The sequence below is a fragment of the Alnus glutinosa genome, chromosome 1 (assembly GCF_958979055.1).
Source record: "Alnus glutinosa chromosome 1, dhAlnGlut1.1, whole genome shotgun sequence".
Classification (NCBI taxonomy): domain Eukaryota; kingdom Viridiplantae; phylum Streptophyta; class Magnoliopsida; order Fagales; family Betulaceae; genus Alnus; species Alnus glutinosa.
The window spans coordinates 16,008,989-16,035,381 of NC_084886.1; the positions used below are offsets into that span (position 1 = coordinate 16,008,989).

A 26,393-nucleotide genomic window follows, 5' to 3' on the forward strand; every position below is an offset into this window, starting at 1 on the left:
GCCGGAGGCTTATCAGATGCTCATTAATTTATTTCAAAACCATCCCAAAATGGTAGGAGGTTTTTAAGGCGCTATGTTATGGCAAGAGTAACTTGTAGCAATTCATTTATGGATCTAATGAATTTTATGAGGTTTGCTTGCTAACCCATCCTTTTTAACTATATATATATATATATATATATATATGTGTGTGTGTGTGTGTGTGTGTGTATGTATATATTTTTCTCTTTTATTAGATTGATGTCTCTTAGGGAATACATCATTCATATTACGTGGCATCATATACACTGTTAAAATATAAATTTAATGCTAACATTAAATTATGTGGCACAAGCAGGCTAATTTAGATATTGTATTAAAGTATAAATATATGTTGTTGCTAATTTCTGGCCAGATATCTCGGATAATGTTCTTAGGACTCTCAAACAGCTTCATATAGAGATAGGCAACCATGGTAAGAATTTGTGGGTTCCAATTAGGCAGACAAGATTGTGTGGGTTTAGTGACGTGTCAACGGGTTTGACATGTCACTAAATATTAGTTGATTACCAATTTTTAACACCTTGAAAATTGAGTTGTTAATTGATATTTAGTGGCGTGTCCCAAATTGGCACATCATTAAAATTCCATTTCAAAATAATAATTTATTATTGTTTGAGATCTTTCCCAGTTCAAAAATGAGGAATCATCTTCAACCACTGCCATTGCAGTATCACCCACAACCCCACAACAAAACCTATTCGGACTACCCATTCGGCCAACACCCATAAACTACCAGAAAATGAACTTACGGCTAAGTCCAGATAGCTCAGAGCTCTTCAACACGCACAGCCTCTTCACGGTATATACAAACATGCTGTAAATTAAACATATAAGAAAGACTATTATTATAAACAAAGACAGGATATCAAGCTTATGAGACAAGGAAATCCAAGACAGTCTTACAGGGCATATTAAACCAAAAAGAAAAAGAAAAAAAAAAAAAAAAAAAAAAAGGCAAAAAAATTTGGTGTTGTGTCCTAGTTGTAGGCTTAATCACTCAAAGGGTTGGAATATAACAGATGACAGAAAATCTAAACGATTCAGAAAAGCCCAGAACTACAAATGGTACGGATCGATCTCATGAGTCATGGCAAAGAATAGGACCCGGCCAGACGGCAGAACGAGCCTCGTCGTGGACCCAACCTGCATCCCCGGCTCCTCCGTCGCGAGAACCTCGTGATCTCCGTCTCTCTCTCGGTTTTCTCACTCTCTAGATCTCTCTGTTCCCTAGGAAGAAAAGAAGAAAAAGAAACAAGATAGAAGAATAAGAAATATCTGAAAGGGAAAATGAAATGATAATAAGAAGGGGAAATAATCATTTCAATTAAAAAGATGTGAAAACATCTTGAACCGCCTTGGAGGGAATTTTTCCCTCCAACGCATTTCAGATATGAAATAACATTAGTTTTGATATACAATAACATTAGTGACGTGATAAAGTTGATACGTCACTAATTAATAACATGTTACTATTGCCATGTCATTAAATTTAAAATTTAAAATTAAAAAAATATATATAAAATAACATTGGCGACATGTCAAAGTTGACATGTCACTAATTAATGATTTGCTAACTTTGACATGTCACTAAATTTTAGATCTGAAAAATTTGAAAAAAATAAAATTATAAAATAACATTAGTAAAGTGCAAATTTTGGCATTTTACTAATTAGTGACATAGCTAATAGCAACGTCACTAACTAAAAAATTATAAAATAAAATTAGTAACGTGAGAAATTGGCACGTCACTAAATTTCAAATCTATAAAAGACATAAATAATAATAATAAGAAGAATAACAACATTATTGACGTGCCATAATTGACATGTCACTATAAATTTTATTGACATGCTTACAGCTAATTAGTAACATGTCAAAAAGTAATTTATTGTAGTCATGTCATTAACTGCACAGTTTTTTGTAGTGTTGGGTCTTACTCACTTTCAAAAGACGCCATGAAAGATGAAGAGTATTCATGGCATATAGTGTCCAGGTCAATGTTATCTTAACGATGTGAGACACTTTAATACGCTCTCTCATGTGTGGTAACTTTGGCCAAACACGTGTTCAATATACGAGAGGAAAATGCCTATCATCCCAAAAGACCCACTTTGGTATTATATAAAAGTCTACGAGTTTTACTCACTCTCAAAAGACGCCTTGAGAGATGAGAGACATCATGGCTTATAAAGTGTCCAAGTCAAGTTAATTTTGCCGATATGAGACATTTTAACACGCTCCCTCATATGTGTGCAACTTTGGCCAAACACGTGGTCAACTAACGGGAGGGAAAAACCCATCATCGCAAGGGAGCGGCTCTCATACCATATAAAATTACATGGGCCCTTTCTCACTCTCAAAAAAATGCATTGAGAGATGAGGGGTGTCCAAGTTAATGTTATTTTAGTGATGTATGACACTTTAATATAATAAGACCATAGAGATCTTTACTCTTTAAAAATAGAATACTATGCAGCGAAAATATAAAATATTCTATCAACATTAGTTACAACCAGAGCATTTACTAAGAGTCATTATATTAACTGAATCACACTATACATATCATTGATCAAAACTAAACCTTAATATACAATTAAGCATTAAACATAAGCGCCTACACATCACCCAAAAGTACAATTATCATGAGTAGCATTCCAAATTCTATAATCAATCCTCAAGCAAAACCGGATCAATATTACTATGCCAAACTACCATAACTGCTACAAGGTCCAACTCGAATCAAACATCTAAAGGTAGGCCCAGGGGCGAAGGGAGGGGTCGAGAGGGGTCAAATGCCCCCCTCACTTCCTAAAAATATATCTTTACTCTTGGTAAAAACAAATATTTATGCCCCTGGTTTCTGGAATGCCCCCTCTCAACATTTCATCAATGGGCAAACTTGCCCGCTCCTTGCCGTGAGTTTTTTTTTTTTCTGTTTGTCATAACTGAGATAACTTTGTATTTACAGTCACATAAATGGCGGAAGGGACGAACCGACGAAGGTTGAAGAAAACTGACAAAAGTCAAGTCATCACTCATCAATAAGCTTACAGCTACAAGTCTAACTACACCTACAAGTAACTTTCGTATGAGTATCACCTTTTCTTTTCTTTTTCTTTTTCATTTTTTTTTTTAAAAAAAAAAACAAATCTGATGACATTTACATCTACTCATATATTAAAACAATACCCTTTCAAAAAAAAAAAAAAAAAAAAAAATCTAGTAAAACAATACAAGTCAAAACGTCAAAAAGTCTACAACTCTACAAGTGACAGTAAAAAGTGAGAAAATAACACTTGCTAGTTGCTAGCCTGTGACAGTAATTCAGTAAAAGTCTCACCTTTTTTTTTTTTTTTAATAATAATCACTAATCAGATCCGTGTGTGTGAGTCGGTAGGACTTGTGCGCAGCGTGTGGCTTGGCTTAGAACTTAATTAGAAGAGGTAAAAAAAATTGGACGGTTCAGATCTTTAAAAAATAAAAAAAAAAAAAAAAAAAAATGGGATCTGATCGCTTGGAACCAAAAAATCCTATTGTTATTTAGATCTATACAGCCGTACGTGCTATTATTTTCTATGCTGAGTTAAACTTGAAACAAGTGTTATTTTCTGTTTTTCTACATCTTTTTTGTTCAAAATTCAACCGTTCAAATTAATTTTTAAACAAAATTTAACCTTTAGTTTTCAGGTATGTACGTAATAAACTTCCATATTGATTAAGATTTAAGCTTTTACATTTGAATTGTTCTTTTCAATTTATTTATTTATTTTTTTTTATATTTAGATTGTTTATTTTGTAATTGTTTTTATATTTAATTGTTTACGAATATATATAGTTTTTGTTTCATATTTTATGCTCTGATCCGTTTGTTTCGGTGAAAAATAATTTTTAGAAAATGATTTCGGTATTTTACGGTGTTTGGTAAGGGCGAAAATAATGGTTAACGAAAATTATTTTTGGTTTGACCATAAAACCTTCTTTAATTTTTGGAAAGTAAATCGTTTTCTGAAATTAAACTCTTCGTCCTTACACGCACGTTTGATATTCGATTGCCAAAATTCAGTAATGGTCAGTCGTCGAAATCCAGGCGGTACGGGAATCCGGCAACCAGAATATTGCCGGCTCCGGAATCTGGCGACATCCGGCCACAGTTGCCAGATGCCGGTGGACTAGATTCCGGCCGAACTAGCCAGAATCCTACCATGGTCAGAAGCCAGATCTGGCCAGAATCCGGCAGAATCCGACCAAAATGGTCAGGATTCGGCCGGATTTGGATGGATCCAACCACTGATCTGACTGGATCTAGCCAAAATGGCCTGGATCCGGCCGAATTTGACCGGATCCGGAGGAGTCTGGCTGGAATCCGGCAATTTTGGCCAGATCCAGCCAAACATGCTCGCCGGAATCCAGCAATTGCGACCGGACGTTGCTAGATTTCGGCGACAGTTGCATTTTCACATTTCGTAATTTTTTTGTGTGAACCAAATGCCGGAAAATATTTTTGAGAAAATTATTTTTTTTGAAAAATGATTTCGTCGAAAATATTTTATAACGGAAAACATTTTACGTCGAAACAAACGGAGCATTAATTATACAAAATTTAGATTGTTTTTATAATTGTAGTTGCCTGCGATTATGGAGAACAATGATTCAATTGAGGTACAATCAAATTCTAAACGAGCTCGTATTGAAGTAAATTTAACAATCTGCCAACTAATCCTTACTTAAGGAAAAAAATTTATGATTACCATCCTATTGATAGAGACAACATTCGAATAGCATATCTAAAAAAAAAAAACCTTGTCAACCATTTAAACATAATTTTCCACAAACACAATTTGGGAAAACATGGCGTTGTTTTAATCCAGTATGGTTCAAAGAATATTCTGATTGGTTGGAATACAACATTTTAAAAGATGTTGCGTATGTATTGCTTGTTTTGTTATCTCTACAAACCAGACATTGGAAATCAAGCAGGAGGAAACTCATTTGTTACTGAAGGGTTTAAAAATTGGAAAAATAAATATAAGTTACAGAATCATGTGGGGGCTCATAATAGTGCACATAATCAATCTCGATGAAGATGTGAATATTTGTTCAATCAGAAACAAAGCATCATAACATTTTTTAACAAGCAATTAGATTGATAGAATAGGGAATATAGAACTCGTTTGAATGCATCAGTTGATTATATTCGCTTCAACACTTTCGTCTAGAATAATACAATCTAAGAAATGGTTAACTATACACTTTCGTCTCATTCCTATCTCATCATTGTCTACGTTGATCAATAATGTGAGAGATAGAAAGTATAGTGAAACCCTAATTTTTTTTAACAATATTATTGATTCATGTAAATAAAGGTAGGATAAGAGTGAAATGGAAGTAAAAAGATGAAGAAATAGCATGTGAGAAGTTTTGTGGACCACTTGTAAAAGCAAGAGATAAACTGTTGCGTGCAACAATAATTGAGACTTTAATTTAACTAAAAATAAAGTAATTAACTATCTATCGTATACAAAAAGTAAAGAATCTCTTTCTTTTGTTTTTGTTTTTGTTTTTATTTTTATTTTTATTTTTCGTTAAAACAAAAAGTAAGTTTGAATGTTCACCAAAAAGAGAAAAATAAGTTTGAATGTCCTATAGTGATGGAAGTGAGGGAGGGAATGGCTTTGGACCTTGACTATGCTTTTCTTTGCTTAAGATCCAGGGGCGGAGTCGGGGTCGAGAGGGGGCAAGTGCCCCCCCTCCCCCCCTCACCTCCTCAAAAAGTTTCTTTACTTCCTATGAATTTTTTTTGAATATCCTTTCTTGCACCCCCTCCCCCCTCACCATTCACTCATTAAGGGGCAAATTATTTTTTAGAAAGAATAAAATTTATAACTCTTAGCGAACGATTTTTCGCGTTTTGATAAATTAAGTTGCTCATAAGTCAGAATTGTTCAAAATCTTCAGAAGATATGAAGGTTGAAGACGAACAGTGTAGTTTGTAAAACGCGGCGTTTAATGCAACAATAGAAGAGTTTACAAACCAAAATTTTTGATTGAAATGCGCCGTTTCATTTATTTGCTAGAGTTGCATTTCGTTAAGACTCAAACGCACCGTTTCTTTTATTTTTAATCTCAAGCAAAAGGGCCGCAAGGAACGGATCCGAATCTTCTCCAGTTCTAATAAACTGGAGAGGAGCCGGTTCACGGTCTGGATCTCTTGAAAGAGATCCAAGGCCGTGAATAAGCCACGTGTTTTCCAAAAAAAAAAAAAAAAAAACAAAAAACCATTGTGCCTTTAGTCTTTTCCTCTCTCGTTCCAGAATCAAAACCAAAACCACCAGAGAGCCGCCACCAATCCTGCACAGAGCCACTGCTGCTGATCCTCTTCAAATCAGCAAAAATCCTCATTCACACAAGAATTTTTCATTCACCAAAAAATACAGTCCATTAAAATCCTCAACAGCAAAACATGAATTAATGTCTTCAAGAAATTTTCAACGCCATTTTTTTTTTTGATAAGGAAGAAATCCTCAACGCCATTTTTTTTTTTTTAAGGAAGAAATCCTCAATGCCATTGGCTTGGCCATTTCCCTTTTTTACATGTAAACCGTGGGTAATATGTGTCTTGAAAAAACATTAACCGTGGGTCTTGTTTCCTGAAATTTCTTCTCTAATTTCTTATCCAAATCGCAAATCGTTGTGTTGGGGGTCCTGGGTTTTTTACGGTGGTGTTGAGGGTCTTGATCTGCAGGTTTATACGAAGGATATTGTAAACTTCCTCACCTCAAGAGCCTGCGTTTCGATTAGTTTCCATGGTGTCTTCGATCTCCGACTAAAATTTAGACGATTCGAATCGGAAAAGGAGGAGGAAAACAGAGGACGAAGCGCGAGATCCGAATACGGGACCCAAAACCAGGTGGAGAGCCGAGATGGAGCAGAGGATCTACTCCACCAAGCTTTTCGAGGCACTCCGGCAGGTGCGTCGGAATTACTCGCAGGCTGGTAAGGTCTCCGGTGGACACCAAGTCCGGGAGGAGACAGACCGGGTTCTCACCGTGTCGGCCAAGGGGCGGACCCGGTGGAGCCGGGCGATTCTGACGAGTCGACTCGGGATGAGACTCGGTGGTGGCAACAAGCACAAGACGGCAACCAGTTTCAGGGAAGAGAGAGAGATTTGCCCAAAGGCTGGTCTTCGTTTTCAAAGAAGAGAACGAAAAAGAAGAACGGAGAGAGAGGAGAAGAACGGCGGCTGATCATCTGCGTTTTCAAAGAAGAAAACAAAAAGAAAAGATGGGGAAGACCGAAGACACGATGGCCAATGGGTTTTAACTTTTTTATTTTTATTTTGGGAAAAGTACACATAACCCCATCAAACTATCACCTCATTTCAATTTACCCTCAAACTACCAATTGTGTCAATGTTCCCCCTTAAACTACCAAAAAATGTCAATGTCCCCCTAATCACAAAAATGTCCTTCATAAAATTATTAAAATAAAATAAAACTAAAAAAGATTTATTAAAAAAAATATAAAATAACAAAAATTTATTCCAAAAAATAATAAAAAATTTAAAACTGTTATTTATTTATTTTTAAAAAAATAATTTTCAGTTTTTTTTTTTTTAAAAAAAATGTTCTTTTTCATTTTTTTATTTTAATAAAAACTGTTTTTTTTTTGTTTTTTTTTTAAATAAAGAAATAAATAAATAAATTTCAATTATTTTTTATTTTTTTGTTTTATTTTTCTTTTAAAAAAATTGTTCTTTTTCGTTATTTAATTTAATAAAAACTGGTTTGCCTTTTTCTTTTTTCTTTTTTCATTTGTTTTTTTTTTAAATAAAATAAAATAAAATAAATTTCAGTTATTTTTGGTTTGCTTTTTTTTTTTTTAAGGAATTTTTTTTTTCAGTTTTTGTTTCTTTTTTTAATTTCTTTTTTCGTTTTTTATTTAATATTTTAAAAATAATTTTTTAAAAGTTTTTTATTTTTTAGTTTTAATTTTAATTTTAATTTTTTGAATTTATGAGAACATTTTTGTCTTATTCAAAAAAATTTAAGGTCACTTTTGTCTTTTTGTTGGTCTTAGGGGGGACATTGACATTTTTTGGTAGTTTAAGGAGGGACATTAACACAATTGGTAGTTTGTGAGGTACATTGACAATTGAATGGTAGTTTGAGGGGGTTATGTGTATTTTTCCCTAAACATAATCTATAGCTAATTCAAAATGAAGTAATTTTGGTATTAATTTTGGTATTTTCCAGCAATCCACCTAGATAAGCCTATTGAGTTTTACAGAGATGTACTCCTTCAAACTAAGTCCATTCAAACCAACATCCGATTTCTTGGATACAATATCCATCAATCGAGAATAAGTCCAATTAGCAGAGTAATCCAATTTGCAGATAAGTTTCCTGATGAAATCCTTGAGAAAGCCCAACTCCAGCGATTCTTAGGATCTCTTAATTATGTTATTGATTTCTATCAAAACCTCCGTAAAAAATGCAAGCCATTGTTTTATATAGTATAACGATGCAGTTAATAACCACAGCCACATACTTTAAAACCGTAATCTGCATATGTATATTTGAATAATATTTTTTACTAATCACATTCGCATGTGCATATAACAAATACGAGCCGTTAATATTCGGTAACATGTACACCCATGTTCATTAGTTTGGTAACACACTGAAAAAAAATAAAAAAAATGTCCCTGCGCTAGGCAAGATGAAAAAAACATTTGAATATATACTTGGTGTTTGTTGCTCACTATTGGGATACATACTGTTGGGCAAAGTATATCCCAACACTCGTAGGCCGAAATTTCCTTACCGACTGGTCGACTAACAACAAGGCATCACTAGTTTGCCAATACTGGTATAAGCTTCACCGGCGTTGTTTGCAATCACCGGTATCTTCTTTGACATCGTTTAAAAAATTTATAAATTTAATATAAAAAATAATGCAAATATTGAAATCATAGTAAATAAAAAAAGTATTATAATATTAATATATTAATAATATAATTAACTAAAAAAAAAACCAACAACTAACATATATATATTATCAATCACAACAATTTACATTCTATACAAGTGTTGGAGAAATTACATTCTACTTAATCTTGCTGGCCCAACTTGACCCGCTCAGTCACTAGGGTTTAATAGAGTCCTGTAACACCTTGAAGGCTATATCTGGAACACACAGGATAAGATACATTATTCAAATATTTTATGAAGAGTAAGTGTCCTACTCAAACTAAAATGCAAGAGGATCAGTCCAAACCCCACACAATATAGGGAAGAGGCTCCTAATAGAAGTGCTTACTGGTAAACGTGGCTTATTCACGGCCTTGGATCTCTTTCAAGAGATCCAGACCGTGAACCGGCTCCTTTCCAGTTCATTAGAACTAGAGAGGATCCGGATCCGCAAGGAACAACATATGTTCGGTTCGGGGTAGGCTATTTAATTAGAAGAAAAAGTTATCTGAGGAAATGGTCTCCCTTAATTTAATAATTACAAGAATGCCATGGTAAAGCAAAATTTCCTTCACCCAAGTATTACCCAATTTCTTAAACCAAAACCATCTCCTTGTCCGTTCTTCTCCTTCCACCACCGCCCCAGTGCCCCACCATAAATCCATCAACAAACAGTACCGCTGCAAGTTTCACCGGCAACCTCTCCGGCCAAGGCAGAGATATTTCTTCCAGATGCACCACCGCCCTCGCATTCTTCCTTGACTAAACCCAGTAATGATTCTCTCAGTCATATCTAGGTGCGCAACATTCATGTTGATTCTTGAAGTATTTTCTTTTAATTTGTTTGAAAGCTTTATGATTTGGTTGGTTCATGCACCATTTTTTCTTATTCTTTGTGTTCGATCACTGTGGAAGCAGAAGAACAGTAGAACGGCAAGGCTTGAAGACGGTTTGGCTAGTTTTCGAGTAATGATAGGCAGGGGCCATCTTGCCGGCCCCTGCCCGGCCCTTTCCTACGTGGAAAGGGCCATTTCGTTTTAACTTTTTTTTTTTTTTTAAAATATTAAAAATTTCAAAATTTTAAAATTTAAAAACAAAAACCAACCCAGCATCCCATTTTCTCATTTTTGTTGCCCGAGCTTCCCCCAAATTTTCCCTCCCTCTCTCCATCTACCCCAAAATCTTCCCATCGGTCGACCACCACGCACTACCCGCCACCGTTCGGAGCTCCGTCGTTCTTCTGGTTCCGGCGACTAGTTTCGCACGAGTCTGCCACCGTCGTTCTCCATCTCCGGCCGTCTTTCATTTCCGACAGAGCAACCGCCGATGAGGTCCCCCACCGTCTGATAAGCACCGTCGACCACTGCCTACTTCCATCTCCATCTCCATCTCCGGCCGTTTTCTAGTTCCGGCTTCCCCCCAAATCTGTCTCCTTCAAGTCTAGGTCTCTGTCAGGTATTAAAGCAAACACCTTTTCTTCATTTTCTTCCTCTCTCGTGTACTGAGTAATTACGCTTGTTTGGTTGTCAAAATAAATGGTGAACTTTGTGTTTATGGAATTTAGGAAGATTTCATTTTTCTGCGTTCTTCTGGTTTAGGTTCGGAAATAAATAGGCACTTGATTGCTGGTCTGGTTATTTAGGCGGTTTTTGTAGCTTTGTGATCTGCAATTTCAGCATACGTTGCTTTTTTGTTATTTTAGCTTTTTATTTTTGTGTTCTTAAATTTATGAGAGAATTTTTGGTTTTTCTAGGTGTATAAGCTCTGTTATATTTATTTATTTTTTTAGGGTCTCTGTTTGTTGTTTGAATCTTTTTCTTGCCTGGTTTCTACTGCTTTGAAGTAGGTACTATGCGATGAAATGGTCTGACTGCCCTAACCTTTTTTATTTGATTTATTTGAAGCTTTTAAGGGCTCTGATACTCCTGTAGGAATAATAGTTTAATATCCTAAAAGTATAAGTTCGATGTTCTCGGTTGGTTGTGTTGTGCTTTCTTTTCTGACGGTTGAGATATCCTTTCATGTGTATCAATTTTTTTTGGATATTTGAGTACCATTGAGGTTTTTTTTTTTTTTTTTTTGAGTCTCAGAATCTGCGTTATTATGTAAATTTGCAGTAGTAGCCAGTGATTTGTTTAGTTTTATTAAGATTGTTTGTTCTCAATTCAGTTGACGTATCTTTTTTGGGGCTAGAAAATTTGTGTGCCTTTAAGAACAATTCATTGCTCATATTGAAGCTGTAACTTTTTGAGTACATAATAATGGTCATTTTGGATGGTCTAGATGGTTCCCATGTGTCATTAAGTTCTTTATTTAGGCCTGAGGTTCTCCAGATAATTTTATGAACTATTAAGTTTCTTCACTTGAGTTATTAGAACTTGCTTTTATTTGTAACCCCTCATGACAGTGCATTTAGGATTCCTGAGGTATTCGCATTCTACTTAAGTTATGGATTCATTCGAGCAAGACGGTAACAGCACAACAGATGGAGGCAGCACACAGGATGCATTTCCACCTCCTCCCCCTGTTAGCCCACCAGATGTTGTTCCTCTGCATGCAGAACCAGAACCCCTTGGTGCTTGGATTGTTGTGTATTTCAGGTTGCAGTTGTGCAATTTTTTATGAATATCAGCGGTGCCCAGCATCTTTCTTCTTCTTGTTGTTTCTACCAGCATCTATCAGCGGTGCCCGGCCGTCTTTCATCTCCGACAGAGCGACTGCCAACAAGGTCCCCCACCGTCTGATAAGCACCATCGACCACTGCCTACTTCCATCTCCATTTCCATCTCCGGCCACTAGGTACTGCCAAGCACCATCTCCGACGACACATACCCAACCACCCCACCGGCAGTCTTCCAGTTCAGCCCCCCCTTCCATCTCCGGTTGTCTTCTAGTTCCGGCAATCACTTTTTGGTTTTTTCAAATCATATGTTCTTGGTTTGGTATATTTTGTGTCATTGAGTTGGAATATGTGGTAAATTGATGTGTAAATATGGAAACATATATATATATATATATATATATATATATATATATATATATATATATATATATATATATATATATATATATATATATATATTCCATTTTGATCAGTAAATTGTCACTCTAATTGGATTTTGTTTTCTTTGATGCACAATGCTCTCATCACTTTGAATGAAAGTGAATTTCATTATATGCAACTTTTCTTCGAGTTGATTGTGGTCTTTTTTCATATGCTGTAATGTTTCTTGTTCATGACTATCTTTGAAACATTTTGTTATTGGTTTATGCAACTTCACAAAGTAAGGGATTTGGATTTGGTTTGGTGAATATGGATTTGGTTTTCTTTCACAGTTTGATTATGAACTTTGAAAATATATTTTGGTTAATCTTTTCCAATGATCAACAAAAAAGACAAACCAACTTCGTGTCATTTTTCCTTTCTTGTAAATCCAGCATCAACAGTAATCAAATCCATATCAAAGTGAAGTGAGTTTTTTGCATATTGGTGTCAAATTTGAGTTTTTTGCATAGTCAATACAAGTTAAGTGAGTTTGATCATGTTTTGTATCCATGCTTTGTATCAAACTATCAATACTCATTTTTGTGTGCTTCTAACGTATCAAACTATCAACTACATCAATCAAAAGTAGAGACAACCAACATTCATTACAAGAACTCCAACATTCGTTACAAGTAATAACCAACTATTTCTTGTTATGATTCCGCAATAAAAACAAATTACACAAGTACAATAAGCAATAAGGAGTCCCTGTCACCCAATTTCAGGTTGTAGTAACCAACAAAAGTTGTATGGCCTTTCTTGCTTTCCACTTTCTCAACATCAGCAACTCACACGTCTGGATGGTCCAACCCGTGGAAAACTTATCATCAAGATTCAAGACAAGCACGTAAACTAGAACATTAATGACAACCCTCACTCAAAAATTATTCACACCTTTTTTCAGAATTACAAGAATGCTGAAACCAAGACTCAGCTAGCCACAATAAGCAATACGATACAGCAGTTACACATTTCAAATGATAATTAAATGACAATGCTGATTAAACTTCCAATCTTCTGCATAAGAAGTCACAACAAAAAGTTCGAATTGATCATAAAGAACTGCACACCCATTAATGAAAGGTTCACCTGCATAAAGCAAAGGAAAGATCAAAAGCAGAAAATGTGCACTTTTCAATATTAACAGCAAATATTTTCAAAAACCATTTGCAGTTTTCTCTTTCTTATTGTTCTACTTGCCAAACTGCAAGAATTCAACTACCCCAATTCCAATACATCAATACACTTAGCTCTAAATCCCTTAAGATGGTAGTCAACAACTAACAAAATCTTTTACATCATCATGCATCCTTCAACAACACATGGACAGCATTCAAAAGACAATGAAGAAAAATTTAGATCCTGAAAACTGATCAACAGAACTAAAATTGATTCTCAGAATTAAAACAAAAAAAAAAAATGAACTTAGGACAATTACCTTCTGATTCCTTCAAATTCAATAAACAAGAAATTATTACTCTCAAAATATTACACTACATACCAAATGCTACGTGATAAAATACACACACCCTTACCACCATAATCTTTGTGATAAGTGAAATATCAGAGCCAACCAGTTTTTGCTTCAGAACATGTGGTGCTAAAAGTGAGGTTTGTTTCACCTCTTCGGTTTTATATCATTAATTCAGTTCTTAAATAAAGAATAACAATCAAATATATTATGGTTAAATGTGAAGTCTGCATGGGAATTGGGTCACCTGCATTTACTTGTCTTGTGCATTAAGGCCCAGCTACATCACTTGTTTCTTGTGATAGAACTTTATGATCAACTACATTTATAAATTCATTCCACTACATGCAGAAGCCAGAAAGTTACCTGCTACGTATATTTGTTAAATGTTGCTCCTTTGGCCTCACCTGTTATAGCTGAGGTGATGCCTGTTCTTCATCATTAATTGTCAATCAAATATGTATTGACAAAAGATTTAAGTTTCATAACGTAACATAGTACACACGCATAGAGAGAGAGAGCTGATAGTATTAATTCAGAAAATTTTTCAGATCAAGAGAGCCTAAATAACTCAGTCTGCAAGCTTGTTATTTATTGAACCAAATTTTTAGTTTTTCTTATATACATGGAAGGATATCTCAACCGTCAGAAAAGAAAGCACAACACAACCAACCGAGAACTTACAACCAGAAATGTGTAAAATGGATCATCAGTAGAAGATCTTAATGACCACATTCCCTTAATACCTTGGAGTTCTACTGAAGCCTACACCATTTCATATATACACATCAATTTAGTTTAGTCTAATAAAAAAATCTATTTGTCATTCTAAGAAGAAAAAAATGGTTAACATATTGACTTCATTTAAAAGAGATTGAATAAAAGAAATTCTAAAGACTTTCTGCAAGCTAACTTTAGTAAGAAATTCTAGAGCCTTGAAATAAAAATTAGCACACAAGCTAACTTTAGTAAGAACAATTGACCTCCCAAAAAAAAAAAAAAAAATTTACTTTAATCAAAGAGACCTTACCACTTACGACAAGTATATACAATCTCCTTCGAAAATATCATTGAGTTGGAATATGTGGTAAATTGATGTGTAAATATGTGGAAATTTTGGGGGGAAGCTCGTGAAACAGAAATGAGAAAAATGGGAGGTTCAGAACTGGTTTTGGTGAAATTTTTAATTTCGAAATTTGAATTTTCATCGCATAGTACCCACTTCAAAGCAGTAGAAACCAGGCAAGAAAAAGATTCAAACAACAAACAGAGACCCTAAAAAAATAAATAAATATAACATAGCTTATACACCTAGAAAAACAAAAAATTCTCTCATAGATTTAAGAACACAAAAATAAAAAGCTAAAATAACAAAAAAGCAACGTATGCTGAAATTGCAGATCACAAAGCTACAAAAACCGCCTAAATAACCAGACTAGCAATCAAGTGCCTATTTATTTCCGAACCTAAACCAGAAGAACGCAGAAAAATGAAATCTTCCTAAATTCCATAAACACAAAGTTCACCATTTATTTTGACAACCAAACAAGCGTAATTACTCAGTACACGAGAGAGGAAGAAAATGAAGAAAATGTGTTTGCTTTAATACCTGACAGAGACCTAGACTTGAAGGAGACAGATTTGGGGGGAAGCCGGAACTGGAAAACGGCCGGAGATGGAGATGGAGATGGAAGTAGGCAGTGGTTGACGGTGCTTATCAGACGGTGGGGGACCTCGTCGGCGGTTGCTCTGTCGGAGATGAAAGACGGCCGGAGATGGAGAACGACGGTGGCGGGCTCGTGCGAAACTGGTCGCCGGAACCAGAAGAACGACGGAGCTCCGAACGGTGGCGGGTAGTGCGTGGTGGTCGACCGATGGGAAGATTTTGGGGTAGATGGAGAGAGGGAGGGAAAATTTGGGGGAAGCTCGGGCAACAAAAATGAGAAAATGGGATGCTGGGTTGGTTTTTGTTTTCAAATTTTAAAATTTTGAAATTTTTAATATACTTTTTTTAAAAAAAAAGTTAAAACGAAATGGCCCTTTCCACGTAGGAAAGGGCCGGGCAGGGGCCGGAGATGAAAGATGGCCCCTGCCTATCATTACTCATTAATTTTTTATTAACTTTAGATTATTTTTATTTTATTGATCAAAACAAAAAAAAAAAACAAAAATCTTAACCCCCTGACCCCGATCAAAATCCGGCTCCACCACTCTTTAAGATCTTTTAAGAATCTCTTTAGCTAAAGCTTGTTACGTGGCATCCCATTTCGTTTTTATATTTTTTAATAAAAAAAGTAATTAATTAATATATATATATATATATTTTATATAATTTTAAGTTTTTTGTTTATATAATTTTGAAAGACGTATTTTATCATCGTGTAGCACACAGAGATTGTTTGATAGTTTAAGAAAAAATATTAACACAACTGATAATTTAAAAGGCTGTTAACAATTAATCGGTAGTTTAAAGAGATATACGTGCTTTTCTAAGTTTTAAATGACAAAAAATATAGATCAAAAAAAAGAAAAAAATACATACGAGGCAAATGTTTGTTGTTACCAGAACTGAAGGCATAGTAAAAAAAAAAAAAAAAAAAAAATCCTCCACGAGGCTTTGGAAAATTGGAATCGGAAGCCCAGCGTTATCAATTCCGAGCATATTAATTAGGCGTATCCCACGGTTTGGTTCTCTCCAGCTGTTGCAGTGACCAACTTTATGAGAGCGCTGGAGACAGCAGACTATTTCTCACAGGCCCACTATGTTTGGTATTTCCTACGGAGAGCTCTTCCTCTTGGTCGGTGCCACCGCTGCTCTCGTCGGTACTCTCTCTCTCTCTTTCTCTTTGCGGGTATGTTACATTTTGGTTTTCGTGGGTTTTAGCTCAAAATTTGGTTCGAGTGTTCCATTTTTCCCGTTTCGATTTGGTCAATGCTTTTCTGGGTATATCTAAGTTGTGGGTTTCGGTGATGGGGTCTTCGCTTTACGAGAATGCTCTTAGAAACAAAAAATTGAAATGGCTTTTGGTTTTTGTGGGGTTATAGGCCCAAAGGATCTTCCACTTATTGCTAGAACCGCGGGAAGGTTAGCGGGTCGAGCAATCGGGTACGTTCAATTAGCTCGTGGGCAATTCGAGAATGTTATGCAGCAGTCTCAAGCTCGCCAGGTGATTTCTTTTAATTCTTCCTCTTGTTTCTAAGAATAAAGATAACTAACTATATTGATGAGAAAGCATTGTTCTTTGAGCTAAGATATGGTAAAAGGGATGTGGAGGTACCGGTGGGGGCACTTTGTAGAAATGTGCTTCATATGTTATATCTTTGGGTGTCGGCGCATAGCCCGGATAGTATGTCGTTTGATGATTTTTTACTTTCTTGTTCGTTCCTTTCCTATAATTAGGGCCTCTTTTGTATACTTCCTGGGTGCTAGGGTTGCGCCCCTTTGTGCTTTTTAATGTTTTTTTACTTATAAAAAAAAAAAAAAAAGATATGGTAAAAGGGAATAACTAAAATTTTCACTTTGGTCTTTTGAGAATGAGGATGAGTGGTTGTGGCAGGAAGAAAAATGCTGCATTGAGGTTAAATGCATTTTAGTCTTAACTCGTATTTGGGATTGATGGGTTTTAGCTAGATTTTTTTTTTTTTTTTTTTTTTTTTTTTACTTGTTTTGATGCCCCGTGGAAATGAAAATGTTGAATTGTGTTTTCTTCATTGCGTGAAGCATGTGTTTTTTTTTTTTTTTTTTTTTTTTTTTTTTTTTTTTTAATGGAATACAAAATGAGTTTATGTTATGAGGAGGATTGTCTTTAGGATATCATAACATTGAAGGTTCTTTATTGCTTTCTATCTTGTGGTACGTTTGATCTGATTTAGGGGTTGGATATATGCTCTGTAATGCTATCAAAGAGAAAGATGGAATTACCATTTTCTTTTGATGTCCAATTGTACTATATGCTTTGTTTAAATTATTATGTTCATTATCCCTTTCTTGTATGAATAATGGTGTCCAAGCATGATGTGAGAAAGAGAGAGAGAGAGAAGAGCACTTCTTTGTTAGTGCGAGGAGGAGTGCTAAGGAGAAGATCCTTTGCTAATATCGTGAGCGATGATTATAGGCAAGGCCATACGACACATGTACATAAGGTAGCAGATATGATATGGACATGTATCCGCATCATTGTCCTCTTGTTGAGATACATGCCCCAAATCTTGTATCATCTTTGTCCCTACGGCTCTGGGCCTTTTATAGCTTGGTCTAGGCATTGGCCTAGCTATTGGTAGCCTCAATAGGCATGTTAGCCATATTATAATTGTAATATCTCAAAAAGTTAGTTCTACATTGAGAAGATGAATTATCCACATTGATTCCTTATTAGGTAAAACTGAACTTTGTAAGTAATTTGAAGGAGCTCCAATTTCAACTTGAGTAGTCATTTTGGAGTGATAGTGCAGATGTGGGTAATGCGTTCCTTCGGTCGCTACAGTAATTGCATTCTTCTCATGGAATTAGCCTTTGAGTTGACTTTCCTTTTTGGCTGCTAAACCAGTGTTTTGAGTGCCCCCAGGTAAGACATGTAATGTGTTTGATGTGGCACATATTTCATGCAGTGCCCTATGGAATATGCTCAAGTTGAGGATATCAGTGCACTGTAAACTTATTTTTGAATAGGTGGACATTAGTTTTCTTTAACATGGTAAAGTAAAGAGCACACATTAATACCCGAATGAAGACAAGAGAAGACAAGAAAAAGAGCCTCTACAAAAGATATTTGTAGAGTTATCCAAAATATAAATAATTAGTACCTTTTATTTGATGGTGGTAGCAAAAACATATGCCTGGTTAAGACAAAAGATAGTTTTGGTAATCTTATAGCAACAAAATCTACAGAGGGTTTTTCAATTTAAATTGTGTTTTTTGTACTAACTTTTAGGTTCACAAAGAACTTCAAGATACAATGGCACAACTAGAGGCTATTCGTTATGAAATTCGAAGTATCTCTCTCATTAATCCCGGTCCTTTGACCCGAAGGCTGATGGACAATCCTGAAGATCCTGCTCCTAACAGAAATTTTGGTATTCTCAGCCTCCAAAGCTTTTAAGTTATTCCGCTACCTTTGTGAGTTTTACTTCCCTCTGTTAACCTGTTTTATGTATATGTGTATGTATTTTGGCTGAGGCAGGCGACAGTTTGTCTGAGAAGTGTGAAGAAGAGCAGAAGCCAACAAATGCTGCGATGAAGGTTTTTGAACTCTGTTTATTATATTTCTTATTTAACTTGGATGATCTTAATTTCTTTTTTTGTATGTTTCGCAGGATTTTAGTTTGAAAGCCTTAGGTCCAGTTGATTTGCATAGCCAAGCAACTGCATATGCCAGATTGGCTGAATCTGAAGCCATAAAGACTGGTTCATTGGAGAGCAGTACAGAAAAAGAGAACCTTAATGATGAAGCTAGTCTCTTCACCATCCTTCCAGTTTCAGCTGAAAGCACTGGGATGCTACCAGAAAGAAAGGGTAATAGTTTTCCCTATTTATCAGTAGTTATTCTTGTTCATCTCTATCTTTCGCTTTTACTTATTTAGTTTTACAAAATTTTATGTCAGTTCTGCCATTAGTTCTTTGTCCCAATCCAAGCACTGTACAAAGTAGTCTGGAGTGCAAAATTCCCTTTCCATGTTAAATAAGAAAATTAAAACACTAGTCTTTTTCTAGCTGTTGTTTTTAGCAGTAGCTTTCCTGTTATTCAGTGAACATCTTCAACCTGTTGTCCTGTGCCTCCTGAGATCCTAAATCTGTGGTCCTGTCCCAGTTATTTTTGCCATTGGTAATGCTCTAAAATTTGAGTTTCATGAATGAAGAAATAGGCCAAGATCTTTGTGTTGACTTTTCTAGGAATTGGTGCACTGATTTAGTTATTAACAACTAAAGAGCTTTATGTCTTCAATTTTTGAAATTTAAATTAGCATTTTTTTTTTTTTTTTTTTTTTTTTATGACAAGGAACCCATCAAAGGAAGGGCCACTTCATGTACCCACCCTTGTCAAGTAAACCACGGACCCATGTAAAGCTTAAATTAGCATTATTTGCAGCTCTTCATCCATCCTGTGCTCTTTTTCTAAAAAAACATAATAAATAAATATAGAAAATTAAAATCATTTTGGAAGAGACCAGAAAATTGGTTGAAGGCTCAAGTTTGATGGCTGTAACAAAGAGGAATAAGGAATGTGATTGGAAAACCTTCAATCTGGCACTTATTTTTAAAGGTTATCTGGTTTGACTTGGTGGGCAAGAAATTCGTATAAACGATTTAATGAGTTTTTTCTTTTTTTTGCCCGTTGTATAGCAAGTATACTTGGTTGCTTTTACTTATCAAAAAAAAAAGTATACTTGGTTGCTTGACTTCCATTTTCATCTCATATTTCAATATACGGATAATTTGCAAATTACTTAGGAAAATGCATCTCATTATATGTATATCTTGGATGTTTTTGTTATCAATTTAATCAATAGTTTGTCTACTTGGGGGCACCTTATGCTTTTAATGATATCTCGATTACTTGTCAGAAAAAAAATTTAACCACTAGTCTTGCTTAACTGTTTAGTAGTTGGAATATTTGATTAGTGGCCTAAAGAGAGGTTCCTTCATGCATTAAGCTTACGACTTTCAGTTTTCTTTTTGTTAAAATATTGAAGTAAAATAAAACATGAGAGAAAGTGGAAGAATAATTTGAGAAGAGAAGAAAGAGAAGGATTTCAGGTGATTCAACCTTTTAGAGATCTGAGCTCACCACCGTTATAATGCTCAATAGGCTAAGTTGTTATTGTATTGACTTGAATGAAATTGTGTTACATTGAGGTGTATTTATAGAGTACAATGAGTAGGTGATGTGTGCTAAGAAATGTAATGAGATCTTGATGATAAAATATGGAAGAAAATTCTCTGGTTCTTAACACTTTTCATCCATACTGTTTAAACAAAACCATTTGTCGGTGTGCACGTATACCATGGCTTTAAACATAGTTCCATATGTGACAAAGGTTTTTACCATTTTGTTTCCTTTTTATTTATCAAGAAGAAAATTTATTTTATTCTGTGTCAATTGATGCTGCTGTTAATTTATTTATTATATTTTCTCTAGACACATTATCATTTCTACATTTGACAATCATAATCTACCTGAGTTAAGTTGGCATGTGTATTTTGTAAAATATTGGACATTTGTGCTCTGCGTTTTTGGAGTAATCCTGATAACATATGCTTCAAAGATTATCTGCATAAAGGATTGTCTTGAGCATCTTTCTTTTGTAAGATTATAGTATGCATTGGTCTGATTGGCAGCCATGTATATATTGATATATGCACGAGTTCATTATCTGTGCATTATAATTTATGGCTTTTTACCTTCAATGATATCTTAATTTTCTTTTCCACTTTGGATTGTTATTGTTGCTGTTTTAAGTTTTTAGTCAAAATAACATGTTTAGAAAAATTAATGAATCTTTTCCTGGAAACGTTTAATGTTTAGCATGATAGTCTCTGCACGCTGAAGAATTTCTATATATAGTTGTTCTGGCATGTGCTCCATAAACAGTTCTGGCATTTTCTCAAGAGAATTTGCAAGTTGTTTCTGTTTATGCATGTCAAATACTTCATTTTCCAATAATTTACCCTGCGGATGTTGTGGCAGGAAGTGCAAAAGGAGCAGACATTGTTTTGGAAGCAGTAGTTGAAGCAGAGGTAGCACGTAATGCAAAAGATTTCTTTTCACAGCCCCAAAATCAAATACAGTGAATAGGTAGGTAGTTGTGCCTTTAGATCTCCTGACAAAAGATCTAGTGACTGCATTATTCATGTTCCAGAATTTCTAGTGAATTATCCATACGAGAATGTATATTTTATTGTTAATACTTTCCCTTACTGTGAATGTTTTGCTTGCTGTCACTGGCTCTAATGAGAAAGTTGCTCGTTCATTGTATAAAACCTATATATAAACCCACCTTATGCAAGTCATTAGTGTTGTTAATGCATCTTAGTATCAGTACCTGCATGCGTAGGACAGTTGCCAGGTAGAGAAGAAATGAGAATTAGGTTTAACATAAGAGACAATATGAAGGGTGATAGGAGTAGAAGGATTAGGAAGGCCAATCCAAGTACCAGAACTAAGAGATGAAGAATAAAGCCCAAGTGGAGAAGATAAGGGAAGGATGTGTTCTGTTGCTGCCAAGTGAATAAGATAAGATATGCTGAAGTTGTTAGGCTAGTTATCTTAATTTTATTGTGTTGGGGTTGTGTGTTTGTCTCAGGGATATTAGAATAAAGGGAGGGATCAAATGTATGTCTATAAAAGGGGAGCTTAATTGGGTTGAGGGAAGTCATTGAGTAAATTCATCAAACAATTGTCTTGTGGTTTTTGTCTCCCATCCTAAGTGAAGCATATTTTCAATCAAATTTCTTGTCTATGGGGTTCCCATCAATTGGTATCAAAGCAATTTTTTATTCTGCAATTGGTATCTTCTTGTTTTCTAAGCAACAAAGGATAATTAAGGTCCAACTAGTAATTGTGAAAAAGAGAAAGGAAAAAAACTGAATTTGTTTATGCAGGCATGTCGTTCATATTCGCTTCCGTATATCTAAACCAAGAGTAATGTTAGAAATCACTTTTTTATCTTACAACCATCTCATAATGTTGAGGTGACAGTCTCAACTAATCTTTGAATCCGTCCTTATTGAAAAAAAAAAAAAAAAAAATTAGATAAAACCGTCACTTCGATATTTTGAAATAAAATTAATTTCTAGAATTAATCTTAAACAAAAGCGTGTTGTTGATGTTAATTTCAAAGGTAAATCATTTGGCCCGGCCCCGACCTCAAGGCCATTAATATATTGTGGTTGTACTCCACCTACAGCTACATGTATATATGTCTTTCGTCTTATTTTTAGGTCTGTGTGGGTGCATTATTTTTTGGGGGTGATGTTTGTAATTATGCATATTGATTTTTATAATCAAAATTGTGGTTATATATTTTAAATTATTATTTATTTCAAAAATCTAATTAATATGATAAACAATAATATATTTAATTATTTAATTAATATTTTAACACTTTTTTTCTTATAAATTGTGTCGGCTATTGTTTTTGTTAATGTAAAACATCTGATCAGTTATATATTTTTGTTCACCAGCCCTGAAAAAACGTGTCTGTTACTTGTGTAAGAAGATGGGAGCTTCCTACATATAAGGGTGAAAAAGCATTTTTTGGCAGTTTGTTGCAATGTATGAAAATGCAAAATAAGGGCTTTTTTTTTTCTTTTCTTTTCTTAGGGTGCAGTATAGTGGGTATCGCTCGTACTCCAATGCCGGAATAAGAATATGTTGGAGCTTGGGCAATAAGATGGATGTTTGATCTTCTCTAGTCTTAATAAACTTTTATCTACCTGCACCACTATCATTCTTGCTAGACTACAAGGTGAAAAAGACAATATTAATGTTAGCTCGTGGCACTGTAGCATTTGTTAGGTTGCAAAATATCAGCAAATGGGGAATAAGGGTGAGGGTCTACGTGAAAAAAGTATATGAGAATGTGACCCAGTTCTGCTACATATATGCCTATTAATTAGTAATATTCTCCTTTAATGAGGGGTAGCAAGATCCACTATATATATGTAGGATGCCTATCAAAATTACCAGACAATGCATACTATTTCAAGAAACTATGTGACTGCTATGTCTATTAATTAGGCAAACTCATCAAATGTCAGTATCATGTATCATCGATTCGTAACATTCCAAAGTAACAAGAAAACTTATTCAGACAACACTTCTCACTTAATATGACTGTCAATATCACATCTGAATAAAACATCATTGATCTCCTCTTACATATTAGTTATATGACATATCATTCATAAGTCATCACTCCTGATTTTTTGTTATTGTTAGCTAACCCACTTGTTTGTTCCATTCATGAATTATCACTGACAAAATTTAAAATGCTTCTGTTTACTCCATACCCATTAATCCTGTTATGTAATCGTTGCACATTCAAACCCCAAGTAGTTGAAATTATGCTATACTGGATCAACCTCTATGCTACAATATACATATCATGGAAAGAAACCTATCCAATCAGCATATATAGACTTTCACCATTGCAGCAACTAAGAACACTCGCAACAAATGTGAAACTAATCCCAAAAGAGAAACTTTCAGACACTCAAACAAGATATACAAAGAGACCTCGTACACATAATTATAATGGCATCAAAACGACGAGGGAACCTTCTGAGTCAAATTGTTTTGCCAATTTAGTTCTTGAATCTAGTATCCGGAATGCAAATTTAAGATGACCCTTAACACTTTCTGTCCCTGCACATTGCAGAACAGTTTTTGAGGATATCAAGAGGAAGAGAGAAAAGGAACATATGGAGTTGAACACGCAAAAGATTAATTCAATTTATTTGTTAATCTTTCAAGCGTATTAGTAGGATGTTTAAACAATTCCATATCGAATCGAAATTCAGAATCTTAGCTTATCTAATCTTCATTTATTTCGAAGTAAAATTAACCTTCTTTGGAAAAAGAGCCTGTTATGCGCAGGAAGGCAAGGGTTCCTGAAGTGGGGGAAGATTGTCTGAAAGGAAGAGACGATGGGGGAGAAGTTTCAGGAAGAGGAACGTGGCAGCAGGAGAAGTGTTGAAGTGGGAGTTAGTGGGAGTTGTAAACGTGATCCACTAACTATAAAGTGGAACACGTGGAGTCAGCATTTAATAGAGTCAAGCATTAAACTAGGAGTAGTGCATTAGTTGGGTTAGTTGCTTAATGTATGGGATTAGTGTAGGCGTGGGTTAACTGGCAGGTTAGTGGCCAGCAGTTATGTTATAGCACTTCTGTAATTAGTATTTAAGAGAGCCTTTGGCAGCTTAATGAAGGATCGAGAATTCGCCCAACTTCTTGTGTCTCTTGAACCGTGTGTTAGAGAACAAGTTCTCAACTTAAACCGTGAGTTTAGTGTGAGCAGGGAGAGAGTTTGGAGAGGAGATTTATTCTATTCAGTCTTTAAATATTTCTGACCATAACAAGTGGTATCAGAGCACCGTTCTTGCGACCATGGCCGAGGGTACCAGAGTTTCGCAGCTAGCGGAGAGTTTAGCTAAACTCAGGGACGACCACATGGAGTTCAAAACCAGCACCACAGCATTTCAAAACAGTACGGCTGCATCCCTAAAACGTGCCGACGAGTTCCAGACCAGCACTCAAGCCACCCTTGAGGAGATCCTCAAGCGACTACACGCATGGGACAAAGACAAAGATCCTGTGCAGCCCAACAAAGACAAAGATCCTGTGCAGCCCAACAAAGACAAAGATCCTGAGCAGCCCAACAAAGACAAAGAACTTGTCTTCGGAGAGAAGAGTGGCAGCAAGGACCTCATTTACGTGGAGTCTACAGCTGTTCCGGAGGGAGGAGGAATTCAGGCCAAGGCGGTTCAGTTGGAGTTCCCAAAATTCGATGGGGCTGATCCAATCGACTGGGTTCTTAAGGCTCAACAATTCTTTTCCTATGGTCAGATTTCAGAAAGCCAAAGGGTTCCCATATCTGCGTTTCACATGGAGGGGAGAGCTTTACAATGGTATAATTGGTTAATGGAGTCAGCTCCAGTAACCAATTGGGAGGAGTTTGTAGTGGCTCTCAAGACCAGGTTTGCACCATCAGCCTATGATGATCCTGTAGGAGCCTTCACTAAGCTCTTACAATCATCTACGGTGGAAGAGTATCAATACGAATTCGAAGTTTTGTCTAACAAGATACCTGGATTGACAGAAGGGTTTAAAGTCAGTTCCTTCATTAGTGGACTGAAAGAGGAAGTTAGAATTATGGTAACTATGCTTAAGCCCACAAACCTGCCAGCAGCATTCGGGTTGGCTAGGCTGCAAGAAGAGGAAGTTTGGAGAAGAAATAGAAATACAAGAGCACCCCCTTGGGGTCATACCCAACCCCTAAACAGCAAACCCCCCTATCCTAAACCGCCTGTCCCTTTCACCCTCTCTAAATCACCCAATCCCACTTTCCCCACAATCTCCCGAAGTACCGGCTTCAACTCACCTTACCCCAACCGACCTACCTCCTACCCAAATACCACGGCAAAACGTCCCAACCTACCCATTAGACGGATTTCTCCAAACCAAATGCAAGAACGCCGGGAAAAAGGGCTATGCTATTACTGTGACGACAAGTACCACATTGGTCACAAATGTAGCAGGCCCAGAGTCTACTTGCTGGAAGGGTTGGAGATTGAAGAAGGGGCTGTACCAGCAGAGCAGGAAGGGCAAATACCAGAAGGAGAAATGTTGGAAGCACCTGAAGAGGAAGGGGAGTTGCTGGAAATTTCCCTCCATGCAATTGTGGGAGCCCCGGCGCCTAAAACTATGAGGTTGATTGGTTATATCAACACCTTTGAAGTGGTGATTCTCATTGACACAGGGAGTACTCATAGTTTCCTAGATCCAGGTGTGGCAAAGAAGGCCAAACTGCCAGCCCATGAAGGGAGGACGCTGTCAGTTAAAGTAGCCAATGGAGATTCGGTACCTTGCCAAGGTTACTGTGCAGCAGTTCAGGTATCAATGCAGGGTCATTCCTTTAGTCCTAAACTCTATTTGCTGACATTGGGAGGTTGTAGCTTGGTCTTGGGAGTAGATTGGTTGAGACTCCTAGGACCTATTCTATGGGATTTCGTGGACCTTACCATGAAATTCCAGCACGAGGGGCAGGAAGTGCAACTACAGGGTATGAGGCAAGCTGAATCCACCCTAGAGGAGGCCAAATCTATTTTTAAAAATCATGGCAACCCCTGTAAAGGAGTCTGGGTACA

The 26,393-nt window shown here is 35.9% G+C and overlaps 2 protein-coding genes across 3 annotated transcripts; both read left to right on the top strand.

Moving 5' to 3' along the window:
• The first annotated feature begins 6,962 nt into the window (after positions 1 to 6,962).
• LOC133878136 (transcription factor bHLH148-like) lies at positions 6,963 to 7,286 on the top strand. The gene has a single exon (XM_062316680.1). The coding sequence runs from the start codon at positions 6,963 to 6,965 to the stop codon at positions 7,284 to 7,286; it is 324 nt and encodes a 107-aa protein (XP_062172664.1).
• An 8,837-nt stretch (positions 7,287 to 16,123) lies between these two features.
• On the top strand, positions 16,124 to 21,549 carry LOC133858591 (uncharacterized). 2 transcript variants are annotated; one of them, XM_062294069.1, is made up of 7 exons: positions 16,124 to 16,347; positions 16,574 to 16,695; positions 18,460 to 18,601; positions 18,709 to 18,767; positions 18,842 to 19,040; positions 21,214 to 21,334; positions 21,439 to 21,549. In XM_062294069.1, the coding sequence occupies exons 1-6, from the start codon at positions 16,248 to 16,250 to the stop codon at positions 21,315 to 21,317; spliced, it is 726 nt and encodes a 241-aa protein (XP_062150053.1). In that variant the 5' UTR covers positions 16,124 to 16,247; the 3' UTR covers positions 21,318 to 21,334; positions 21,439 to 21,549. The 2 variants fall into 2 exon arrangements, with proteins under 2 accessions (XP_062150053.1, XP_062150054.1); XM_062294070.1 differs by lacking the exon at positions 21,439 to 21,549 and having other exon boundaries at positions 16,165 to 16,351; positions 21,214 to 21,431.
• Positions 21,550 to 26,393: the final 4,844 nt, after the last annotated feature.

Coding starts and splice junctions, on each gene's coding strand:
- LOC133878136 (XM_062316680.1), top strand. CDS start 6,963: ATGGAGCAGAGGATCTACTCCACCAAGCTTTTCGAGGCACTCCGGCAG.
- LOC133858591 (XM_062294069.1), top strand. CDS start 16,248: ATGAGAGCGCTGGAGACAGCAGACTATTTCTCACAGGCCCACTATGTT. Junction 16,696..18,459: donor AGCAGTCTCAAGCTCGCCAG/GTGATTTCTTTT, acceptor ACTAACTTTTAG/GTTCACAAAGAACTTCAAGA. Junction 18,602..18,708: donor TGCTCCTAACAGAAATTTTG/GTATTCTCAGCC, acceptor TGGCTGAGGCAG/GCGACAGTTTGTCTGAGAAG.